Source organism: Agelaius phoeniceus, chromosome 6 (assembly GCF_051311805.1).
Source record: "Agelaius phoeniceus isolate bAgePho1 chromosome 6, bAgePho1.hap1, whole genome shotgun sequence".
Lineage (NCBI taxonomy): Eukaryota > Metazoa > Chordata > Aves > Passeriformes > Icteridae > Agelaius > Agelaius phoeniceus.
This window is the reverse complement of record NC_135270.1, coordinates 20,739,084-20,759,886: the sequence shown is the minus strand read 5'-3', so window position 1 is coordinate 20,759,886 and position 20,803 is coordinate 20,739,084. Positions and strand designations below refer to the sequence as shown.

General features: G+C 44.6%; 1 protein-coding gene across 1 annotated transcript; it reads left to right on the top strand.

Annotated features, from left to right (window-relative positions):
- Positions 1-15,955: 15,955 nt before the first annotated feature.
- COMMD9 (COMM domain containing 9) lies at positions 15,956-20,582 on the top strand. The gene is made up of 6 exons (XM_054635610.2): positions 15,956-16,070; positions 16,150-16,275; positions 16,613-16,752; positions 17,420-17,454; positions 18,694-18,797; positions 19,617-20,582. Exons 1-6 carry the CDS (start codon positions 16,020-16,022, stop codon positions 19,755-19,757), a joined length of 597 nt encoding a protein of 198 aa, XP_054491585.2. The 5' UTR covers positions 15,956-16,019; the 3' UTR covers positions 19,758-20,582.
- The last annotated feature ends 221 nt before the right edge of the window (positions 20,583-20,803 follow it).

The following is a 20,803-nucleotide window of genomic DNA, read 5'->3' as shown; positions in this document are numbered from 1 at the left end:
AAACCCTCTCCAATCTGGTTTCTATACCTCCCACATCAGAGTGGTGTGTCCCATTTCCTAAGTACCATGATTCAGAGCAGTTCCCATCTTCTCAGACGTGTCAGCAATCTTTGAAACACATGGCAGTCCTTTTGCCTTTCATTTTCCATCTTACAGTTTCCTTTTCCTCCTTAATTGCTTCATCAGTGTATCAGCCTTTGGCTTTCTCTGGGAGGGCTTTTTTCTTTTGGTCACTTCTATTCTTCTTCATTTTGATTTCAGGTAATTTCACACACACAGACCAATTAAATTACTGGTGCGTAGTTGCCTTTTCTACTTCAGTCACTTCTCTTCCTTTTTGAGCTTACTATACTAACTATAAATACACACACACACACACATTTATTTGGGCATTGTTTTTAAGTCAGACTATTATTTCTCTAGGTTCCCATTTTCAGGCAATGTCTAAATTTTCCTGATATTCTCTAGATGTCTTCTTTCAAATAATGTCCTTTCTTACCCACAGAGTAATATATCTTAGCCTGACCTTAGTCACTTCTTATCAAGATGACTGTGATATCTTTTCCTCCAGCTTTCAAAAATATAATCTTCACTCATATTTATGCAAAACAGTGCTACAAATGTCATTGCACTCACCTCTCACGTTGAAAGCAAAACCTTTTACTTTCCTTCCCTCTCTAGGCCTGTCCTTCTCTACTTATCACCACAGTTCCTCTCCTGTCTTCATGTTACTGCAGTTTCTTACATCTTAGTTGCACCAAAGTCAGCTGTGATTGCCACTGAAAAAAGCAATCTCACACTGGCTTTGGCTGTTGGCTCTGCCCAGCACTGCCCCTCCCTTGTGCCATCAATTTCTCTGTGACTGCACAGCAAATTGGGCCAGGAAGATGAGCTGGGTTACAAAGATGACACTGCCTTCACTGCTCACAGGGAGCTTGACCTTGCTTTGTGCTGTTGGTGGCATCTCAAAAAGACAATTGGACCCAGTGCTGAGTGAGGTCCACCACAACACCAGGCTAAAAGGCCAGGAAAACCTTGCTGTGTTCTCTCAGTGTAAGGACAGGCCTGGAAGTAGAGCTGCAAGCTTCTCTGCCATGTGTGCTGTCCAGCTGTGAGCCAGCTCCATGGCCATTTAGGATCTGTAGGCTGTGCCAGTAAAGAGCTCACCACAGGGGGCAATTTGGGTAATTTTGGCAAGCTGGCCAAGGGCTCAGTTACCTGCTGCAGAGAGGTTTGGTATTTCATATATCAGCTGTCTGCTGGCACCAGCTTTGGGTTATATTGTCTTTGAAAGCTGGCATCGTTCTTAAGGTGAAATGAGCGAACACTGCCGAACAGATACCAAATCACACTGTTCTAATTGCAGGAGGTTTCTAAGGTGTCTTCCTTTACTCATTCTTGACTTGGTGTGATTCATCTCTTGGTTTTCAGTCTGTCTTTTTTTCACTTTCTACACCTCATTTGTAGACCATGCTGTGCTCTGCAGAACAGAAGCACTCCAACACAGTGAAAGTCACTACTGGGGGTAGACTTCTCTTAGTGAGAACAAAACAGGCTGTCCTCCTTAAAACTCCTAAATGCCTTTGGAACCGTCACTTTGCTGTAGCTCTCAGAGCCAGCTGAAAACAAATCTGTGCGCACACAGCAGAAGGACATGCTCACCTCCTGAGCTGACTGGCACAGGAATCAGTTTAGTCAGGGGCCATGAAGAAATCATGTGCTGTACCAAAAGGGATCAGAGTAGCTCTGCCTATATTTATATTGAGAGAGAATGTGGGAGAAACTTGAAGCCTCATCCATCCCACAGTTGGTGGGATGATGGGCAGACATGCCTTTTCCTCTCGGTGCAAGATTCTTACTTGCTGTTTTGTGGTTTATGTTGTTGATTTGGCACAGCTGCTGACAACTTTTCCTCACCTCCCTGAGGTGACCCTGCCTTCCTTGATAAATGGAGGAATGATAGAATGCAGCCAGGTGCCATGGACAGAATGTACATGTTTACAGCTTGGTGCTTTTTTACTCATCTACTCTAGACTTCCACTGTAATTGCCAGGTCATCTTTTCCAGACGTAGGAGTGCTGAGCACACTGGAAGATGCCTTTGCTGGCTAAGGGATCTTATTTTGTCTGCCCAGGAATGGGGCTGTGCTGTGGGAAAGATGGCTGGAGGCTGTGTGGGGCGAGAAGAAAACCCTTGGCCATTCTGTGTTTAACTGCACAGAGAAAGGCCTGGCAGAATGAGTGAGTCACAACTCAGTAACTACATGCCTCTTTCTTGACCAACTCTTGTCTCACAGAGGAGTGTCAGTGACCTCTGGCATAGAAGTGATGGATACATTAAACTAGGGAGGATGAGAAGGCTTGGAGAACAAGTAGAGGCATTTGAAATGTGAACTGCATTTCAATAGGCAGAGCAAGATGCAAACACCTATAGCATGCACAGCTTGTGGGAGGGATGTGGATGGTAACATGAAGGACAGCTTCATAGAATTCCTCCATGTTATCAGATGCCTCTGATCCCAAATTATCTATTGTCATCACACAGAGCCTTTGTCCCAGAACACACAATAAAGCAGGAGGAAGGGTACAAGATGCTAAAAGCATGCATAAAGGAAGATGCAGACTGCATATCGACCTACTGCATAGGATGAGTCTTTGCAAGCCAGAAGGGCGTGTGCACCTGTGGAATTCAGCTTGTGATTGTCAGAATAAATGCAATTAACTCAAGAATCCCATATGCACATGTTCATATGTCTTATGAGTAACACTTTATGGTGGCCACATGGCTGTGTGTACAGACACACTTCTCCAGTGAGCTAACACAGGTTTTTGAACACCAGGTGTGGAATCTGTGTCTAAGGCTCTGCATTTTTGTGGGGGGCAGTCATATCCCAACTGTGCCAATTTGAAGCTGAGTAAATCAGTTTGACACATCACCAGTTTTCAGAATTTTTCTCAGTCTCACAGGTTTTTAATTTATTTTCAAAAACTCTCCATGGAGACTGCTCTTTATGTGGAATTTACCCTTCTGCCAGGCCAGACTGGAATTTCAGCCGTTTAAAGGAAATATGAAATTTTTGTGTGTGTATGTGGTGCCAACTCACTAGAAAAGACACAGGAACAACACTTGGGCTTTGCAACCAATAAAATTCAGCAAATAAACCAGCTTGCCTCTTCTCCTTCATTTCCTCTCTCCCTCCCCCCTTGCCTTCCTTCCCCACTATTTTTGCACCTTGCTGAAACATACAAAATCAAAATGGTAAAAACATTCCAAGGAAACAGTCATTTACTCTGGATTATTACTCACTGGATTCATGCCCACCATGCCCTGAGCAGGCAGTCTCCCATCCTTCCCTTGCACCAGCAAGTGCCTCTGCTTGGTCATGGCTAAGGAGAGGCACAGTCCTGAGCTGTGGAGATGAGCAGCTCTGGTGACAGCACAGTGAAGCAAAGCCTGGCTGGCACTGTGTCACCTCCCGGGCCAGGAGCTCTGCCCAGCAAGGTACAAATGCAGAGAGTGACAGGGACAGACTGCAGTGTTCTCCTGCAGCTGGGACATGTGCTTCATTAAGGGACTCTGCATTAGGCTGCACCCAGCACAGGGAGAGGTGATGTTCAGGACTAGGCAGGGGAATTTGGAAGTGAGCTGCAAAAGCAAGGGCACCTACATGTTGTCTGACAGATCCATTATCACCATGAATTATCAGCCTGTTTAAAAATTGGTAGTTCTACCACTAAGAGAGGTTTGCTTAGTCCAATTATACAATTGTTGCAAGCAACTGGAAAAAGGAAACGTGTCTGATTGCATAAATCTGGCTCAGGTAGGCTAGCAGGGATCCCAGCCAGCTTGCATTTGGTTACTAGGCAATGTAACACACTGAGGGCCAGAATGGGTCCCTTTAGCTCAGATTTTTGTCTCTGACAGTAGCTAAACACAGATGCCTTAGGTGGACCATAGGAACAGGAAAAGCATATGGAAAGATAACTTTTCTCAGTCATCTCCACCAATATTTTAACCTGTATTAGCTAAGTTGAAGCTAGCACGAGGTGCTCCCTGCAGTTCAATCACTTTTCCTCTATAATTGCAGGTACCTTTGAATTTATTTTCACGTCTGTGTTTTCCAAAGTCTGTGCAGGACAGGTGTTTTGCTGGAGCAAACTCCATGGCATATGTTCCTGATAGGAGGCAAAGAGAGAGAACAGTGTTAACAGGAGTTAAGTTGCTGCCAAATGACTTTGCAGTTCAGCCACAGCGTGAACTGCAAAGTCAATGAAGTTAATTTCAACCAGCCTTAATGTGATTCTACATTGTCCCATTCTCTACACACAGTGGTCACAAAATTAACCAAATAAAAGCTTTCCTCTCTTGGAAATACAGAAATCTAAGCAACAAAATTTCTGTCACCTCCATAAGCCTTGAAAAAGACATTTTGCTGGCATGCATGTACTTTTCTCATCTGATGAAAGTTGCAGTGCGCAGCAGTGCTCAGGATATGCAGAGGATACACACTGCCTGCACCTACCTTCTTGCAGGAGCCTGCCAGCAGGGACAAGAGGGGAGAAAGAACCAAGGTCAGCAGCTAACCCAGGAAGATTGGGATTCTCATAGCTGCAATGCCTTATTACCACTACAATGAGCTTCCAGTGTTTACTGTACACACACAGACCGGTATGCAGGGAGATGGGCTGTCTGAGTGAGTAAACAGAGAAGACCAGGGTCCAAGTCAGACTGAACAATAGACTGAGGAGAATGCAAGACTCCTCTTTAGCTGGACTTCCCTCCAGGAAACCCAACTCATACTAAAATCCTCCTGTATCCTGTGCCCTGGCCTGGGGGTGTTGACTCAGTTCCAGCTAATCATGTAAATCGTATTTGCAGAAGGGGGTGAGTGCAGGCTGCTGGATGCTCCCAAGAAAGTATTCTGGAAGAAACCTCCCTGCTCTAAGATGGGAGGAGAGTTGGCCTCAGCATTTTGAGAGAGGTTTGTCTGTTCAAGTGCCCCCAAACACAACTGCTTCTCTAGTGAAGTAGCTGCCCATGCATCAGACCTCAGAAACATTAAAGCTCCTCTCCTGCCTCCTTATCTTGAGAAATGGGAATGGTTGTTCAAACACAGTGATTCTCATGACTCCAGCAGAAGGAGATTTTTAGACTCTGAGGCTCTCATTTCAAGATGACTGGGGTTGGAATTGTGCAGTATTTGAGGCTTACTGTGGTTTTAAACTGACTGAGTCAAAGAGAGAACTGGGACAGAAAGTTTCTAGCTAGGGATTAATATCCAAGCCCAAACCTGGATTGTAACAAAACTGTTTCTCAACCTTTTGTAATTAACAAACCAAATAGTGTTTGAGGGGAAAAAAAAAAAAAAAAAAAGAAAGAAAATGAAAGTGGGAGTCTCTGGAGCATTCTACATACTAATAGTGTTTGTCAATTTGCTCAATAAATAAAGCACCTAATATCTAATTAATAAAGTGTTGTGATTTTTACAAAAATTAAATTACATGTTATAATCACAGCCATTTTGACTGTGATTTTGAGTGGAATATTGATATTGCTCTCTTCCAACAGAGAGAAATCAGCAAGTATTCCATTGTCTGGACTCCTACATTTTATGGATCAATAATGGTTCATAGTTCACAGAGATTAAATTGATTGATACTGGCTTGGAGCTTGTAATAGTGATGTTGAAAACCAAGGAAGCTGGGATTTCTGTGTGCTTTTATGTTTTCTGTCAGTTCTTTTAATATGCTGCATATTCATATATGAAGCTGGTTAGGTCACTGTACTTGCTTTTTTAAAAGCACTGTAAAGTGGTTTTTTTATGGAATGAGTGACACATTTTCACCTCTTTTAGAAGAATTTGGAAGTAGACTAATCCTATTTTTACATTTCCTGTTCCAGGAAGGAAACAGGGTTTTAAAATTTTTGTTACTATAGACTTTTCTTTCCTAGTTGAATCAAATCTGAATCAGTGGTGATACTGAAAGAGTTATGCTTCCTGTTTGCTTCTGCTTAAGAAAAAGTTCTAGTAAGAACTGCTGAAAATGCAGCTGTAACTAATTAACATCCAGCTTTCTCCAAACACTGTTTAACATTTACTTATCAATTTAAGTCCTTACATTAGACAGTATCTCAAATGCCTTTCCATTTAGAAATGCTCAGGAAAATTCTCAAGGGTGCTGTCAGTACTCCTTATGTTCTACCATAGAAAACATGTTTTCTCTAGGACTTCTGCCTCAGTTTATGGAATTAGAGCATTTCCAGACTGAGCTAATGTTTCCCAATAAAATGTAGCTGGTAGGATCCTGACCACTTAAAAATCACATTGACTCTTACAATAAAAGCAGAGGCAAATACTAGTCCAAATCCAATTTAGGTTGCAATATGCTGATTGTCACCTAGGACATGAGATTCTTTATGCAATTTCCCCTTTTACCCCCCAACTTCCTGTAGTTACATTGTAATTTTGTGTGCTGATTCAGCTGGAACATTCCACTCTCGAAGGGAGTCCATTTTCAGCAAAAACTGAAATATTTACCACTTGTATAAGTTGTGAAATATTAGAGAATATTATAGAATAAACTAGTAATCTTCCTCCCCACTACCAGCACATTTACAGAAATGACAAATCACTTTCAGAGTTATTATATAAGCACTAATTCACTAACGATCATAGTGTATGGAAGAGTAAGAATTTCACATGGTCAATTTCATTTATGGGGAAAATGAAATGAAAAATTTGGAGCCTAATTTTCACTAGGTGTTGTCATCTCATTGCAGGGGCTCCATACTGTTGTCTCCTTATCACAAAAGTTTCACACCTTCTTAGTGTTTCTCTTGGGCATCTCCTCAGAGCACTGCCTCTTTCTTCTTCACAAAGCAGCCAACTGACTCCAGTTCCCCTCTCACCCAGCCACCCCACTCTCTTATAGCATCTTCATCTCACTGGTTACAGCTGTGGCCTGTTAAAGTCAGGCCTGTTCCTAATCTTTGATAATTGGCCCAGCTGCAACTCCTTAGGGGTAAGATGACTTTCTACACTACCTTTATTTTCTTCTATTCTATCCCCCTACAACTACGTTCTCTCAACTACTCTTAAACATCAGATCAAGTTCCATCTGCATGGTAAGGTCAAGCAGACCAAGAACATGTAGAATAGATGCTCTACACAAACAGCTGCTGCTGAGGATGTGACATGCCCACTATGCATATTCCAGGGATTTTTTTTCAATTCAAATCACCTTCATTTGGATCCCCCAGAGTGAATGCCTTATGAGGTCTGAGCATGTTGGGTACACTTCTGGAGAATATTTTTCAGTTTAATTTCACTCAACAGAACCTAACCCCTGCACTCAAAATTCAGCCCCTGATGCAAAATGAAGCACGGGCAATAAAGATGTTCAGAAGATTTGCAAGAAAAATACAGTCCTGATCCAAACTAAAACACCAGTGGAGCCACATCCCAAGCATTGCTGGCAGGACTGCTTCAATGGCTGTGCTCTATCCCACACTTTTGTCCCTTCACTGCACACTAGAGCCACAGTGCAGAAAAAAGGCACAACAGGCTGACACATGGCTCTGTTTCCAGGCTGGTATACAAGCTCCTACTTTTAGACACATTTTCTGAGGTGTAAAGCATCTACACTTCTCTAAACTCTGACAGCTTGTATCTGAAGGTATGAGAATTCATTCTGCTTCATTTCAAGACATGCTGATTCAGATCAGTTGGTGACCCACAGCTGCTTTACTACCAAAACCCTGTGTTTGTGTTGATTTAAACATTTTTTTTTACTGCTGGAATAAATTTTTCTTGAAAGTAGTGCTTCAGCTCCATGGTATTTGTGTCACTGCATAATGAAGTTGCATAACATCACTGTGCATTGGCAAGATGCTGCAACAGGAGGATTCAGACAGCAGTGCTCCTGTGTAGTACTGGCACAAAGAGTTACAGGTGAGAGTGGAGAAACCTTTAAGGCCCTGTTTACACCACTGTATTTACATTTTATATATTATATGCATTTCATAATCACAGGTTTGCATTGTGTGTGGACACACTGAAATTACAAAGTCAGCTACCAATGTCCAGCCTCTCTGTTGCATGCACAGATTCTCTTCCTGAGCTGACACAAATCCTCAGCAAACATATTGTTGTCACAGGAAAACACTCAACCAGTAAAACCCTGCCTGCAGCTGTCTTCCCTGAGCTCTGTTTCCCCAGGCAGGGCTCTTCTGCTGATACAACCTGTCAGAGTGGGGTTGCACAGCCTGGGTAAAAACAACCAAGCACCCCAGTGACAGGGCAGCATCAGTAGCTATTAGCTAGGGAATTACTTCCTAGGGTTGATGTTAGAGTTGTGATCATTTGGTTTACCCTTCAACTAAGGTAATTTTAAGGTAATTTTAGCCACGTCAAAAGATATTTTTAACAGAAAATATACTGGGGACCCTGGTCTAAACAACAGCTATCAAAACAAAACAAATTCTAGGTTCAGCTATGTCATTTTTTTAAAGCTGTGGCACTCCTCAGTAGCCCTTTGATTCCGTCTCTGGTACGATGAGGCACCGTGCATCACACATCAGTTGATGCTGATCTGTTGCACTGTACAATGCTGTCATTGTGGGGACAAGGAATGAAGTTGGATTGTTTGCAGGATGTATCAGTCAGGAGGAAACAGAACAACAAGCACACCAATGCTTAGGTGCTCTTTTCAGCACAGCAAAACACTCAGCTAACTCATCAAACTGCGTACCTTGGGATGGCAGGGCTAAACACAGCCTGTCCTAAGAGGCTGGAGGTTTTGCAAGCTCCATTCTGCAGTTTACTGAGAGGAAAAAAACATAAAACACCACAGCCATAAAATGTTCTGAATTAAGAAAAAAACCCTCATTAAATTAGTAACAGCCAACAGGACATGCACTCTATAAACACCAGAACTTTCTGCTTTCAGAAGTAAGCACCCAATACACAGTTCCCATCTTTGACAAACCAGACCTGCCAAAGTTCACATGTTGAGTGTGAGAGTCACACCACTGACAGCTCCCTCCTGTCACACCACGGCTTGGTTTGCACCTCGTGTGCTCACAGAGTCACAGCTGCTGCTCTGCATCACAGAGCTACAGGGCACAGCACAGTGTGAGTGCATGACCTGCAGAACTGCAATTTTTTGTTTGTTTTCACCTCCAAACAGCACCTCTCTCTTGCTTCCCCCTTTGTGAGTTAGGATGAATGCACACAAAATGGTTAAATGTATTTTTTCTAGAGAAAGTATTAATTTCTGTTACACATGCTGCATTTACTATGTAACAGATGATAGGCATTGGGGATGAAGTCTGTTTTGGTGTATTTTACATAATCTGCTTGAAGAGCTTCCCTTAAAAGAAAGTAATTAGTTTGTACTGTTTTGCATACCATTCTTATCCTATTGGTAAGAGCCCAGCAGACTGGATTCAATTTACTTGTGGCATAATGTTTCACATAAACATAGGCTGAAGTCTTAATGTAATGAGATAATTTCTGCTGTTCTGACGTTGCCTCACACACCCTTGTTACTAACACTGAGATTTTGCAAAACTCCAGAGAAGACAACATAATCTGCCAAGTGGAAACTTCTTCAAGAGGCTGGCTCATGTCCTGAAATTATAGATGCATAAACACAGCTGCATTTGTGCTATTTCTAAAATGCCAGAGGCAAAGCATTTAATATACATTTATATAGATATGAAACACCCCTCTGGGGATTTGCTACTTACACACATGGAAGTGAACAACGGCAGCAGCAGATAAATAATGAAAAAGTCAATTACGTTTTAAAGAGCCTTTTAATTTTAATAGTCCATAGTGATGTTAATAATACTGGGAAGGACATTTTCAAAGCATTTATCCTGACATTTACCCTTATGATGGCTTGGTAATTTAAGGATGTGGTTGTGGAAAGGTAGAGCTAAAGCTCTACCTCTCTAGAGAAAGAGAAATCGTTTATATTCCAGTTTGTTAGTTTTTACAATTCTGCTCTTCTGTTTTGAGGCATTATTAGAGGCTTTTCTGAGTGTGTTATACCTCCTCTTTTCAGAGTTTAAAGCCATATAAAATGGAGAAAGAGACTGCTTTTTGTTGAAAAGTACTGTTGAAACTGGTTTCTGTTGCAATTATATGTGTGATCAAGGCATTGTTGAAATAACCTGCGCCTTTATGATTTTATTGCTATTTCTTAGCACCTTAAGCATTGCTATTTCTTAGCACCCTAAGCACCTTGAGCTAGCCAGCATATTAACACCGAATGAAAAGACAATCATAGCTAGTAAGGCAGAAATAAGCCCTCCAAAAGTGTCATTTCAAACCAATAAAAGGCAGCAATCGCAACAAAAGGGGCCTGAATGACTCCAGTATTTCCTTGATAATGGGATATGAATCCCTTTGCCTTACTGAGATGTAACTTAAACTAACGGTGGCTGTTCTCTCTCTGTGAGCTATTCCCATACGAAATGAACCGATGGGGTTCTTGTTGCGGTTTTGGGCCACAGCCACGACCTTACAGCTTTCCTTACCTCCCTCTCCGCAGGCAGCCTGAGCTGCAGGAGCAGAGACAATGCGATTTCTTGAAGTGCCTAGGTGCCCGGGGCTGTCTTGATCTGCCACTGGCTGTTTCACACACCTGCCCTCACCACAAATGTAAACTGAGCACACGCACAGCTGGGTGAAGTGGTTCGAGGCTGGTGCTTCTCCTCCTGAAGCAGGAGAACGAGCCCGTGTGTGAGTGGCTCCCAGCTGGGAGGCACCTGGCACCCAGTGGTTAAAGGCAGGCAGTGCAGAGGACAGTGCTCAGTGGGATCTAGGCTGTGGAACAGTGGAAGGGCAGCAAGACCACGTAGCAGACTGAGAATGGTTAGGCAGAGTTCATAGGTTGTGTCACAGCAACATTGCAGACTGCAATGGGCTGGGGTATAGTGAGACTCTGTAATGAGAACAGAACATTAAACTGAAATGAGCCTACAGCTGGCTTGTTGATACTTGGCATCACTGCAGCTCCAGAGCTGGCACTTGATGCTTCACTCTACAGGCTAAACTGCCACAAATCACCAAGGTGGCCTGAGGCCCCACAGATGTGCAGAAACTGCTCTCCTACCAGCAGTGGTTCCCAGTAACAGATGTCATCAACTAATTGCCATGGCAGGTCACCTCCTCTGCTGGAAGAGACAAGCCATGCAACTGAACCAGGCACATCTGAGGCTTGCTGGTTACACACCTTGTCTCACAGGACACACTTCTGGCAGCTGCTGTTGACCAGTTTACCTGTGAGCCCCAGCATGTTTGAGCTTTCCCTTGCTGCCTTCCCCTCCGTATTTGCACAGTTGCTTGCACAGAGTGGTGGTCGCCTCCAGCAGCCAAAAGGGAGAGCTGGGAGCCCATGCTGGTGCTGGCCTCTGCCTCCTTGTTCAGCTTCAGCATGATCACATCATGCTAAGGGACACTGACATTCAAAAGGAGAGTGGGGAGGAAAGGCTGGTTTACTTTTTTGCTTTTATAAGAGCTATTAAATGTCTTGCTTTTGTCTGTGCTGGCTTGCTCCTCCTGTCTTGTCAGAACTGACTCTGTTATGCCATTGGGGCTGCAAATACCTCATGGAAAATGTTTTGTTGCATGATTTAATTTGCTTAATAAAACCAGATGCAGTTCCATTGATTCTTATACAGAATTTTTTCCCAGGAGTTTCATGAGCATCAATGAATGGTTGTAAAATCTTGAATAAAGACAATGGCTTGGTATGATGCTTAGGCCAAATAGCTTTTTGAGTGTTTTCCAGCCAAATTTTTTTTTTGTCCCAATGATGCTTTGCAGTTTGAACACATTCATGATCTCATGAGCAGTCTCAGCTGCCTATCAAATTTTATAGGGATTGTCTTGCAGCAGAGGGCAAAGAAAATTACCTTAGATGAGCTGTTAATGCGCAATGTCCTCTTTACAAGTGTGAGGCTGCTCACTTTCCAGTTTTAATACAGATTTACAGCAGTGTGAGGCTGCTCATTTTCCAGCTGCAATGCAGGCAACGGTCCACAGACTTACAGAGCACACAGAGTATCTGCTGGCACGAGCCTTAAGGATCACATCTGTCAGCAGTGGTCTTACCCTCCAACTTGCAGTCCCATTTGAAGAGTCTCAAGTATCAGCAATCCAAACTGAAAAGGAAGTGCAGCTGTTTCAGCTGAGAGGCCAGGGAGGAAGGAATACTGTCATCTGAAAGGTGATTGAAAACTGACATGAAAGAGTACAAACCCGAATGTTAACAACATGGTTTGGCTCCATTTCTTAAAAAACCCTAACAATATAAAAGCCTGTCAAGATGACAAGTCCTTAGTGAGTGGAGATGGGGCCAAATAGTGGGTGTTGATTGTACATTACATGCACTTTGTTGGGCCACTGCAAGAGGCAACAGACTGGCAATGAAGAGGGTGCACAGCCATGCAGAGCCAGGCCAGCACTGCTAATCATGGCCATAGTGTATCCCCAGTACTTCTGGCCTGTTCTCTGTCACATAGTTAATGGGTTTCACCAACAGGAATAAATGTAGGAAACTGGAAGATGAAAACAACCTGACTTGCCTAAGTGTGTTTAAACAAGGATTACCTGTCAAGTTCAGTGATCAGATCAGAAACTTTCCCCAATAACACAGACCAATCAGTCTTTCTGAATTCCAGCAAAAAGTAATATGTGTCAAAATACTAATTACGGGTGACTCTTTGGAAATCCTGTTCTCTGAAGCTCAGCAGGGCTTAGCCACAGACTGGCTGGGACACAGACCTTTCCTCTCTTACACAGTCTACATCCAGGCCCTACATCAAGTGAACACACTTGATGTCATCTCTCTAATGCATTCCCTTGGAGCTAAATCCTGCATTTCTAATTTGAAAAGGATAGGCAACTTTCTTACTAAAATTGCACCCATGCAGCAGGGAGCAGTTACAGAGCAGAGCCTTGCCTTGCAGCTGGAAGCCCTTAAGGAAGAGACCACTCCTCTGCTAGGCATGCTCCAGTGAATACAGGCTATGCTGTGGGGAAAAAATAATAGTTCTTCTCATCAAATCCTTGATATCCCAAGGATTTCTCTCCCAGAGACCCTTAAATGGACAAAGTGAGCTAAAACTGTTGGTTCTTTCCCTGGAGTGTAAAAGATTACAGTTCTCCAGGTAAGAATTGTAGGCAAGCTAAATTTAGTATTTCCCAGTTTTACTTCTCAAGGAGAAAAAAAATACCTACAATACGTTAGGGAGAATGATTTGCAGATCCCCTAGGCTGGCTCAGCCAAGAGAGAGTCACATCAGTCAGTACCCCAGCTGTATCACCCAAGACTGGGTGCAGGCAAATTTGCCAGCCCAGAGGCAAAATTTTATTCTCAGACTCAATGACTGGACAATTTGGTTCATGAGATCTAACCCAATTCCTGCAGACAGTGCTGTGACTCATCTGCAGGCTCAGAACTCACAGCTGAGTCCCCTTGGGTGATACAGACATGAAATCATGGTAAAAAAAGGGCTGTGAGAAAACACTTCTGGAGGACATCCAATCCATCTCACTCCCCTAAGTGGGTTTCTTTTTTCAAACTCAGAGAGAAGTGCCTCTTGCACAGCAGATAATTGAACTGGTATTTCTCAAACCTTCCTGACAATCACACTGATCACAGGGCCAGCCTTCCTTACAGGATGCAGTCTCCCACTTCATGCCTGATGATAATTTAATTTTGGAGGCCTTGACCTTGAAGAAAGAGGAAGGAAGGAGGGAAAGAAGAATGGAAGAAGGGAAGGAAGGAAGGAGGAGAGGAAGGAAGGCAGGGAAGGAAGAAGAAAAGATCAAACCAAATAAAGCATTTTACTAAGCACTTCTGTTGGCTTCAGCTATTTCAAGTTTGATATTAAACAATAGCATTTCAATTTTGATATTAAATCAAACCTGTCATTATTTCTTCATAATTATAAGGCTCTCAGAGTGAGGAAATGGCAGCAATAGGAGGTGGACTGGAGAACAAATTCAGTGGGATGTCAGCTGTGCTTACTGGCAGGCAGCATCTTTGTTCTGAGTATGTGACTCACAGGTAAATGTTCTCTTGCCACACACTCCTGTGAGAGCTGGCAGAGACAGTTATCTACACTCCCCACCCTACACCTCCCATCCTTTCCATTTCTCCACCTACTTGTCTGACAAAGTTACTCTGTACTATTAAGTCCTTAACCCAGGTGTGGTGGTTTGATCTTGGCTGGATACCCAGTGCCCACCAAAGCCACTCTATCACCCCCTTCCTCAACTGGACAGGGGAGAAAAAATGTAACAAAAGGCTCATGAGTTAAGGACATGGACAGATCACTCACATTACCATCAAGGGCAGAACAGCCTTGACTCAGAGAAATTGACTGAATTTATCACCAGTCAAAATCAGAGCAGGATAATGAAAAAACAAATCCTAAAAGCACCTTCCCCCCACCCCTCCCTGCTGGACTTGATTCCAGCTGGACAAATTACTTTTGCAATAACTTTTGTTTTTTCTTCTTAGCCCTGCTATCCCAGAGGTGCTCCCACCATCACTGATGGGCTTGGCCTTGGCCTTTGGCAGGTCCATCTTGGAGCCAGTTAGTTCAGGCTCTGTTGGAGATGGGGGAAGTTTCTAACAACTTGCCAAAAAAGCCATCCTTGTAGCCTGCCACTACCAGAACCTTACCACAGAAACCCAATAAGCTAGGCATGGATCAACCTGATTTTATTGAAGATTTGTAAAGTTGTTGCTTTAGAAAGGTTCTGAAAAAAGCTGTGTCCTTCTCCCCCAGTTAGATAGGGCATTTCAGAAGTGTTACTGCTTAGAAAAATTCTGCTTACCTCTTAGGAAAAGTTGGCCTTATTGGTTTGGGAGCAAGACAAGCAGGCAGATTATAAGAGGTCAATGATGCAAGGACAAGTATATCCTGTGAACAATCCCCGTTTCCTTTAGGCATACTTCCTCAGATTGTAACACAGTGTTGTTTTTCCACAGTGCCTCCATTCTGTTTATCCCTTCACAACTGCCATGCTTACTGCTGATGTTAATAAATGCCCACACTTACCACTGCAGGACATTATGTGTTATACAGAGAGTGCCATTACCTTCCTGGCACTCGGGACAAACTGACCTACCTTGATTCATCTAAAGACTGAAGCAGGGTCAAGAGAATGTGATTCTGGTTTCCTAGCTCTTAAACCCCAACCTCTAACCACTACCCCATGCTTTTTCCCCACTGGGGTGCTATTGTTTAAACCACTAGCTGCAAACCTTTCATTTTGGAAATAAAAAATTAATATTTCACCATCCTTCCCTTCACTTTCTGTTCTATCCTTGTGTGTGTAGTAAGAATCTGCTTCCCTACAAGAGTAAACCCTGTTTCCTGCCAGGCTTGCGAAGCCCGGTGGAAGAAGCATTTATGTTTGCATTTCTCACTGTGCAAAATTCTGCTTACAAACCAACAGAGATGGAAATAAGGATAAGGACGTGACAGGGGCAGTGACGGGGAAAGACCATAGATTAGTGATGCCCTGGATCCAGATGTGCTGGAAGCCACGCAAGGCAAAGAGAAGACATTCTCTCTCAGAAAGAGGACTTATTTAAATTCCTCACAAAGTGAAAGGCACAGCTTGCAAGGATAATGGTGCGTATCGCCATCACAGTGCCGTGATAAATCCTTCGCCTCCCGTTCCCGCTGGCTGAAAGCAGCGCCTTTACAGCTCAACTCCGAGGCAGAGCTTTGCACTCGAGTAGAAAACGCCCCGAGTAGAGCGGCAGGGGCAGTGCCACACACCGAGAGCGTCCCTGTCCCTGTCCGTGCGCCTGTCCCTGCCCCACGTCCGGTCCGTATCCCTGTCCACGTCCCTTCTCCGTGCGCCGGTCCCTGTCCCCGCCCGTGTCCCGGTCTCTGTCCGTGTCCCCATCCCTGTCCCCGGCCCCGCCCCGGTGACGGGCGCGTGATGGCGGCGGGCGGAGCGCGGCCGCGCTGACGGCGCTAAGATGGCGGCGCTGCGGGACGGGGACTTTGCGGCGCTGCAGATCCTGCTGAAGGTGAGCGGGGCCGGGCCGCGGGGGCCGGGGCCGCCGCTGCCGGGCCGCGGCTGAGCGCCCCCGCTTTGCTCCCCGCCAGGCGCCGTCGAAGGACGCTGTACGGCAGCTGTGCCAGGAGTGCTTCTCCAGCCCGCCCGCCGCGCTCGGCCCGCTGGCGCAGCGCGCCTGCCCCGGGCTCGCCGTCAGCGCCGAGGAAGCGGAGCAGGTAGGGCCGGGCAGGGCAGCCGCGGGCCCCGGCGGGAGGGAACGAGCGGGACTGTGCCGGTGCCAGCACGGGGCTGGCCCAGGCCCTCGGGAAGGTGCGGGAAACGAGACGTGCGCGGGAACAGCGACCCTCGCCCGCGGCAGAAGGGAGCGGGCGGAGGCTGCGAACCGGGGGGCGCTGAGGAGCTCGGCCCCGTCCTGCTGAGGCCGTCGGGCCGTACTTGGATGCTCAGGGCTCTGGTGGTGAGGGTCTCCAGCATAAGCTGTGTCTCCTGGCTAAGAGGGCCCGTCCTGTGCTGCATGTAATGCTTCTCAGCGCAGCCCTTGTCTCCTGACAGCTGGTGTCTGCTCTGCACAACCTCACCAGGCACGTGGTGTACCGCGGCTTGACCGGGGCAGAAGACATCCTCCGTCTCTTCCCAGAAAACTTCCACCAAAACCTGAAAAACCTCTTAACTAAGATAATCTTGGAGAATATGTAAGTGCTACCCACTTGCCATTTGCTTTCAGCTGGAGATTTAAAGCCTGTGTATGTCGTTTGATATGTGGATATTTGGCAACGTGGATATTTGTCTTGTTTCTGTAAATAGCCAATGAAACAGCCATGGGCACACAGAGTTTTCCCATGACTTCTGAAACAGACGTGTGCCACATTCCTAATATGCAAAGCCCCTTTTATCTTAACAGCTGTGTGGTGAGAAAAATGCTACTGTTGATGATAAAACTTAGAAGGCTGGATTTCAGCTCTAGAAGATCTAGGTGGTACCTATATATCCATCCACTTGTCACCATGGCTCAGGTGCAGAGGCACTGTATGTGATAGGGCATACATGAGGTGGTGGCAGGGGAGGGGACTTGTGCTTGCACATCTCAGTGCTTGGAGCCCACGGCTTTGATTAGACCAGGGAGGAAGGTGTGGGCTTTAAACGAGCTGCCCTTCCAGAAGAACCCATGGTTGGTCACCAGTTTGCCTGCCACTAGCCACCAGTCCCAGCCTTTCCATGGCACTCAGTAGCATAGGCAGTCTCTGTCTCCTGCTTACTGCTGGTGACCCTTCAGTCAGGGATAAGCCATGCTAAATGCTTACCTCTTTTTTTTTTTTTCTAAAAGCACTTTTGATACTGTTTTCTCCACTTTTTTCACAGCTCTGCTTGGAGGAATGAAGCACAAGCCAGTCAGAGTAAGTAGTAATCTCAGGAATGAGATTGTCTGCTAGGAAATAATGGATTAACTTAGTATTGGATTTATAAAAGTATCTTGACATGCATTACATAGGGACCAAGGCAGTGGTCCAAGGCAGACATTCCAACAGATTGATCTGTGTTAACATAAAAAAGTGAATGGTTTCCTGCCCCTCCCAAGCCACCAGCAATCAATCTTTGCAAATTAACGTACAAGGCTTAACAGATGTATTTTGTGCTGTTGCAAGTGCTGCCAAGTGCTGGCCCTGACAGACTGTGAACTGGAATTTGTTCCAAAAGCAGGAGCAAGGCAGCCAGTTGTGCACTGCCCCCTGGAGCTCTGTGCAAGGAAGCAGCAGGGGCACGGAGAGAGAGCCTTTCCCCAGACAGAAAAAAAACTCAGTTAGACAAAAAAAACCACAAAAAAACTCAATAAAGCACAGAGAGAAAGTGACTTGAGTGTCTGTAGTGAGTAGGAAGGCTGGCAATCAACCCCTGGGGAAGACACTAAGCATCTTACAACAGGCAGAATTCAGACAGGCTGCAATTGCCTACTGAGACAGCTCTTTCCTTAGCAGCCAAGTTAGACTCGTGTTTCTTTCCTTGGGTAGCCCCAGGAGGTCTCCAGCTCTGAGCTATTGATGTCCGTAATGCACCTGTTAAATGGTTTCTGCTAGGCTGCATGTAATTAGGGTGATATTTGAAATAATTTTAAGGAATGTGAGGATTGCAGTTTGTCAGTATATTTGCTGTACTGCAGGATGCTTTGGGGAACTTGAAATAACATGTTTGATGCTGCCAGATTTTACAAGCTTTCCTGAGTGCTTTCGTACCAGTTTCAGAGCAGAGCAATAAGCATGCAGGTGCCAGAGCAACTCACAATGAAACACCAGTTGAGTGTAGCAGGCAGCAAGGCAGGGCATAAAGATGGGGAGAAGAATCTTACTGCTTTCCTTCTCCCAGCTACTTTGGAAATTTATCTCTGCTTCTTGCACTGAACTGTCATTGCATGTAATAATGATGGGAGAACCCTTTTTGCCCTTCCAGTGTCATGAGGAGGTCTTCAGAGACTGGCTTATTCCAGAGTAAAATGATGGGAAACCACATAGTAGGAGCTAAACTTGTACACTTCCCAGGGCCAGAAGTGGAGAAGCCTGTGCATGGTGGTGGTCACAGGTTGCAGGGTGTGGTATCACCATGTGCTGCTGAGCCTAACAGAGCCATTTTTAATCTCCCAGTCTCCCTTCCTCGGCTGGTGGACATGGACTGGAGGGTGGACATCAAGACATCTTCAGACAGCATCGTAAGAATGGCAATCCCTACCTGCCTGCTGCAGTTAAAGGTAATGGCAGTGGCTGTGAAGGACCCAAATAACAAAGTCCAACACCTGACTGGCCAGGGAAAACCAGTTCAGACAGGCATCTGGTGCTTGCCTCATGCCTGGTGGGCCATTGGACTTTCTCAGAGATGATACCTGAAATGCCACAGAGCATGGGAACGGTGTCTCTGATGAAAGCTCTCTTGCACAGAAGTTTTGTGTGCATGAGGATGTGAGAAGTCACCATGTTTTTTCCTAGTCACCATTGTTTTCTACAGAAAAAAAGAAGATAAATCATGAAGCCATCATCCTTTAATTTTAAGCACTCTATCAGCATGCTTAGCTGACTTCATTAGTTGGGAAATTGCTTGAGATAACTAATAACTTTGTTCACTAGCTGCATCTGTCATTTGGGGAGTATACCTAACTTACTGCTTGTGTTCTGCAGAGTTTTGGATCCCCCCCAACCAATAAAAATCAGATGAGTGGGATTCAGAGGAGGAATTAAAATCTAATTTCTGTATGTGGGGTGGGGTTAATGTGGTACCTCTGTGGTATCTGTGAGATGCTTTCGATACAGATGTGGCTTCCTACCACAACTATCTTCAAAATATCCCAATACTCATGGCAGTAGATGCTCACTTGCACTCTGTCAATGGGAGTGCACTTCACTAGTGAGGTACACAGCTTAGAAAATGTGCCATGGTTCTTCAGGATGGAGCTGGATTCCAAATTCAGACCATTTTGTTTAATCCATGTATTAAACACTACATTTTGTAGCGGCTCTGGAAGAACACATAAATTAATTTTTCATACAACTAACATCTGCATTCCTATTTTAAGATTCAGGAAGATGCTGCCTTATGTGGAAATAATCCTGTTGTTTCTGCACTGACTGTGGAACTGAGCAAAGAAACCCTGGATACTATGTTAGAAGGTCTGGGAAGGATTCGGGACCAGCTTTCTGCTGTTGCAAACAAATGAATGCTCAGGGCATGGATGCCAGCAGCAAGGAAGGGAAGTACTCTCTACCTACAGCTGTCAGAAGTTGCAGCCTAGTGTAACACGTTTTCTATTTCAGCAAAACAAATCTAAAGAGGTTTTTTTCTTGAATTAATGAGATAGCTTTTGAAAAGCTAATACTCAAATACTCATTTGGTTGGATGCCAAGAAATGGTTTCCTATTATGTTGTTGAACAAAAGCTGTTCACCGTTTCAGAAGAGGATTTCTGGGCTCGGAGCTTGGCTTAATCACAAGGGTCATAACTGGAAACAGCAAATAGCTGCAGCCAATGAAGCAAGTTCTATCTCTGTCCTGAAATGAGAATCTGAAAGGCTCAAGCTAGGTAATGGCTGCCTTCCAACAAAGGGAGGGTGCTTCTCTCTGGGATGTGCATGTACTGAGGTGCCTGCTGGATGTAGCACTCTCTCCCTCTCAGTGAAGCAGAGCCATGCTGCAGATTGTTATTAGAGGATGCTGCACTGAAATAGGGCAGTTATGCTACAACACATTCCCTTCTGATCAGCTTCACAGCATCATTTGCAAAATGACTGTTCTCATCATCTTTAGCAGAACTAATTTCCTCCTTCTGTTTGAAAAGTAAAAAAGGAGTTCAGGTAATTCATGTTTGGGGTTTATTGGACTCTGGGCTTTGTCTTTGTTGCACAAAAACCAAACTGGGAGAATAAAGAATTGAAGGCTGTTTTCTGTGCTGTAGGAAACCCCTCTGTGGCAATATGTGCCTATACTTCTTCTAAGTGTTCTGTTGTTTGTGTAAATCTTCATTTAATTAAAGAATGAACTGCTAATTGATTCTGTGAATCCTTTTCAGTCTGGAAGAGATGTTGTCCTGGGTTACCTCAGCCTCTTTGTGATGGTGCCAAGTTTCTAGGCTGGTTTAATGGATGTTCCTGTTTGTTGCTGAAGAAGGTTCTTTTGTTTCCTATTCAAATTGATTCATGTTTGAAACTTCCTTCTCTTCATTGTTATACAGTTTCAGGGCACCTTCTTCCATGGGCATCACCTCTGT

Excerpts from the sequence above, each read along its gene's own strand:
- COMMD9 (XM_054635610.2), top strand. The coding sequence starts at position 16,020 with ATGGCGGCGCTGCGGGACGGGGACTTTGCGGCGCTGCAGATCCTGCTG. Across the intron at positions 16,071-16,149 it reads CGCTGCAGATCCTGCTGAAG|GCGCCGTCGAAGGACGCTGT; the intron begins GTGAGCGGGGCC and ends GCTCCCCGCCAG. Across the intron at positions 18,798-19,616 it reads CCTGCCTGCTGCAGTTAAAG|ATTCAGGAAGATGCTGCCTT; the intron begins GTAATGGCAGTG and ends TCCTATTTTAAG.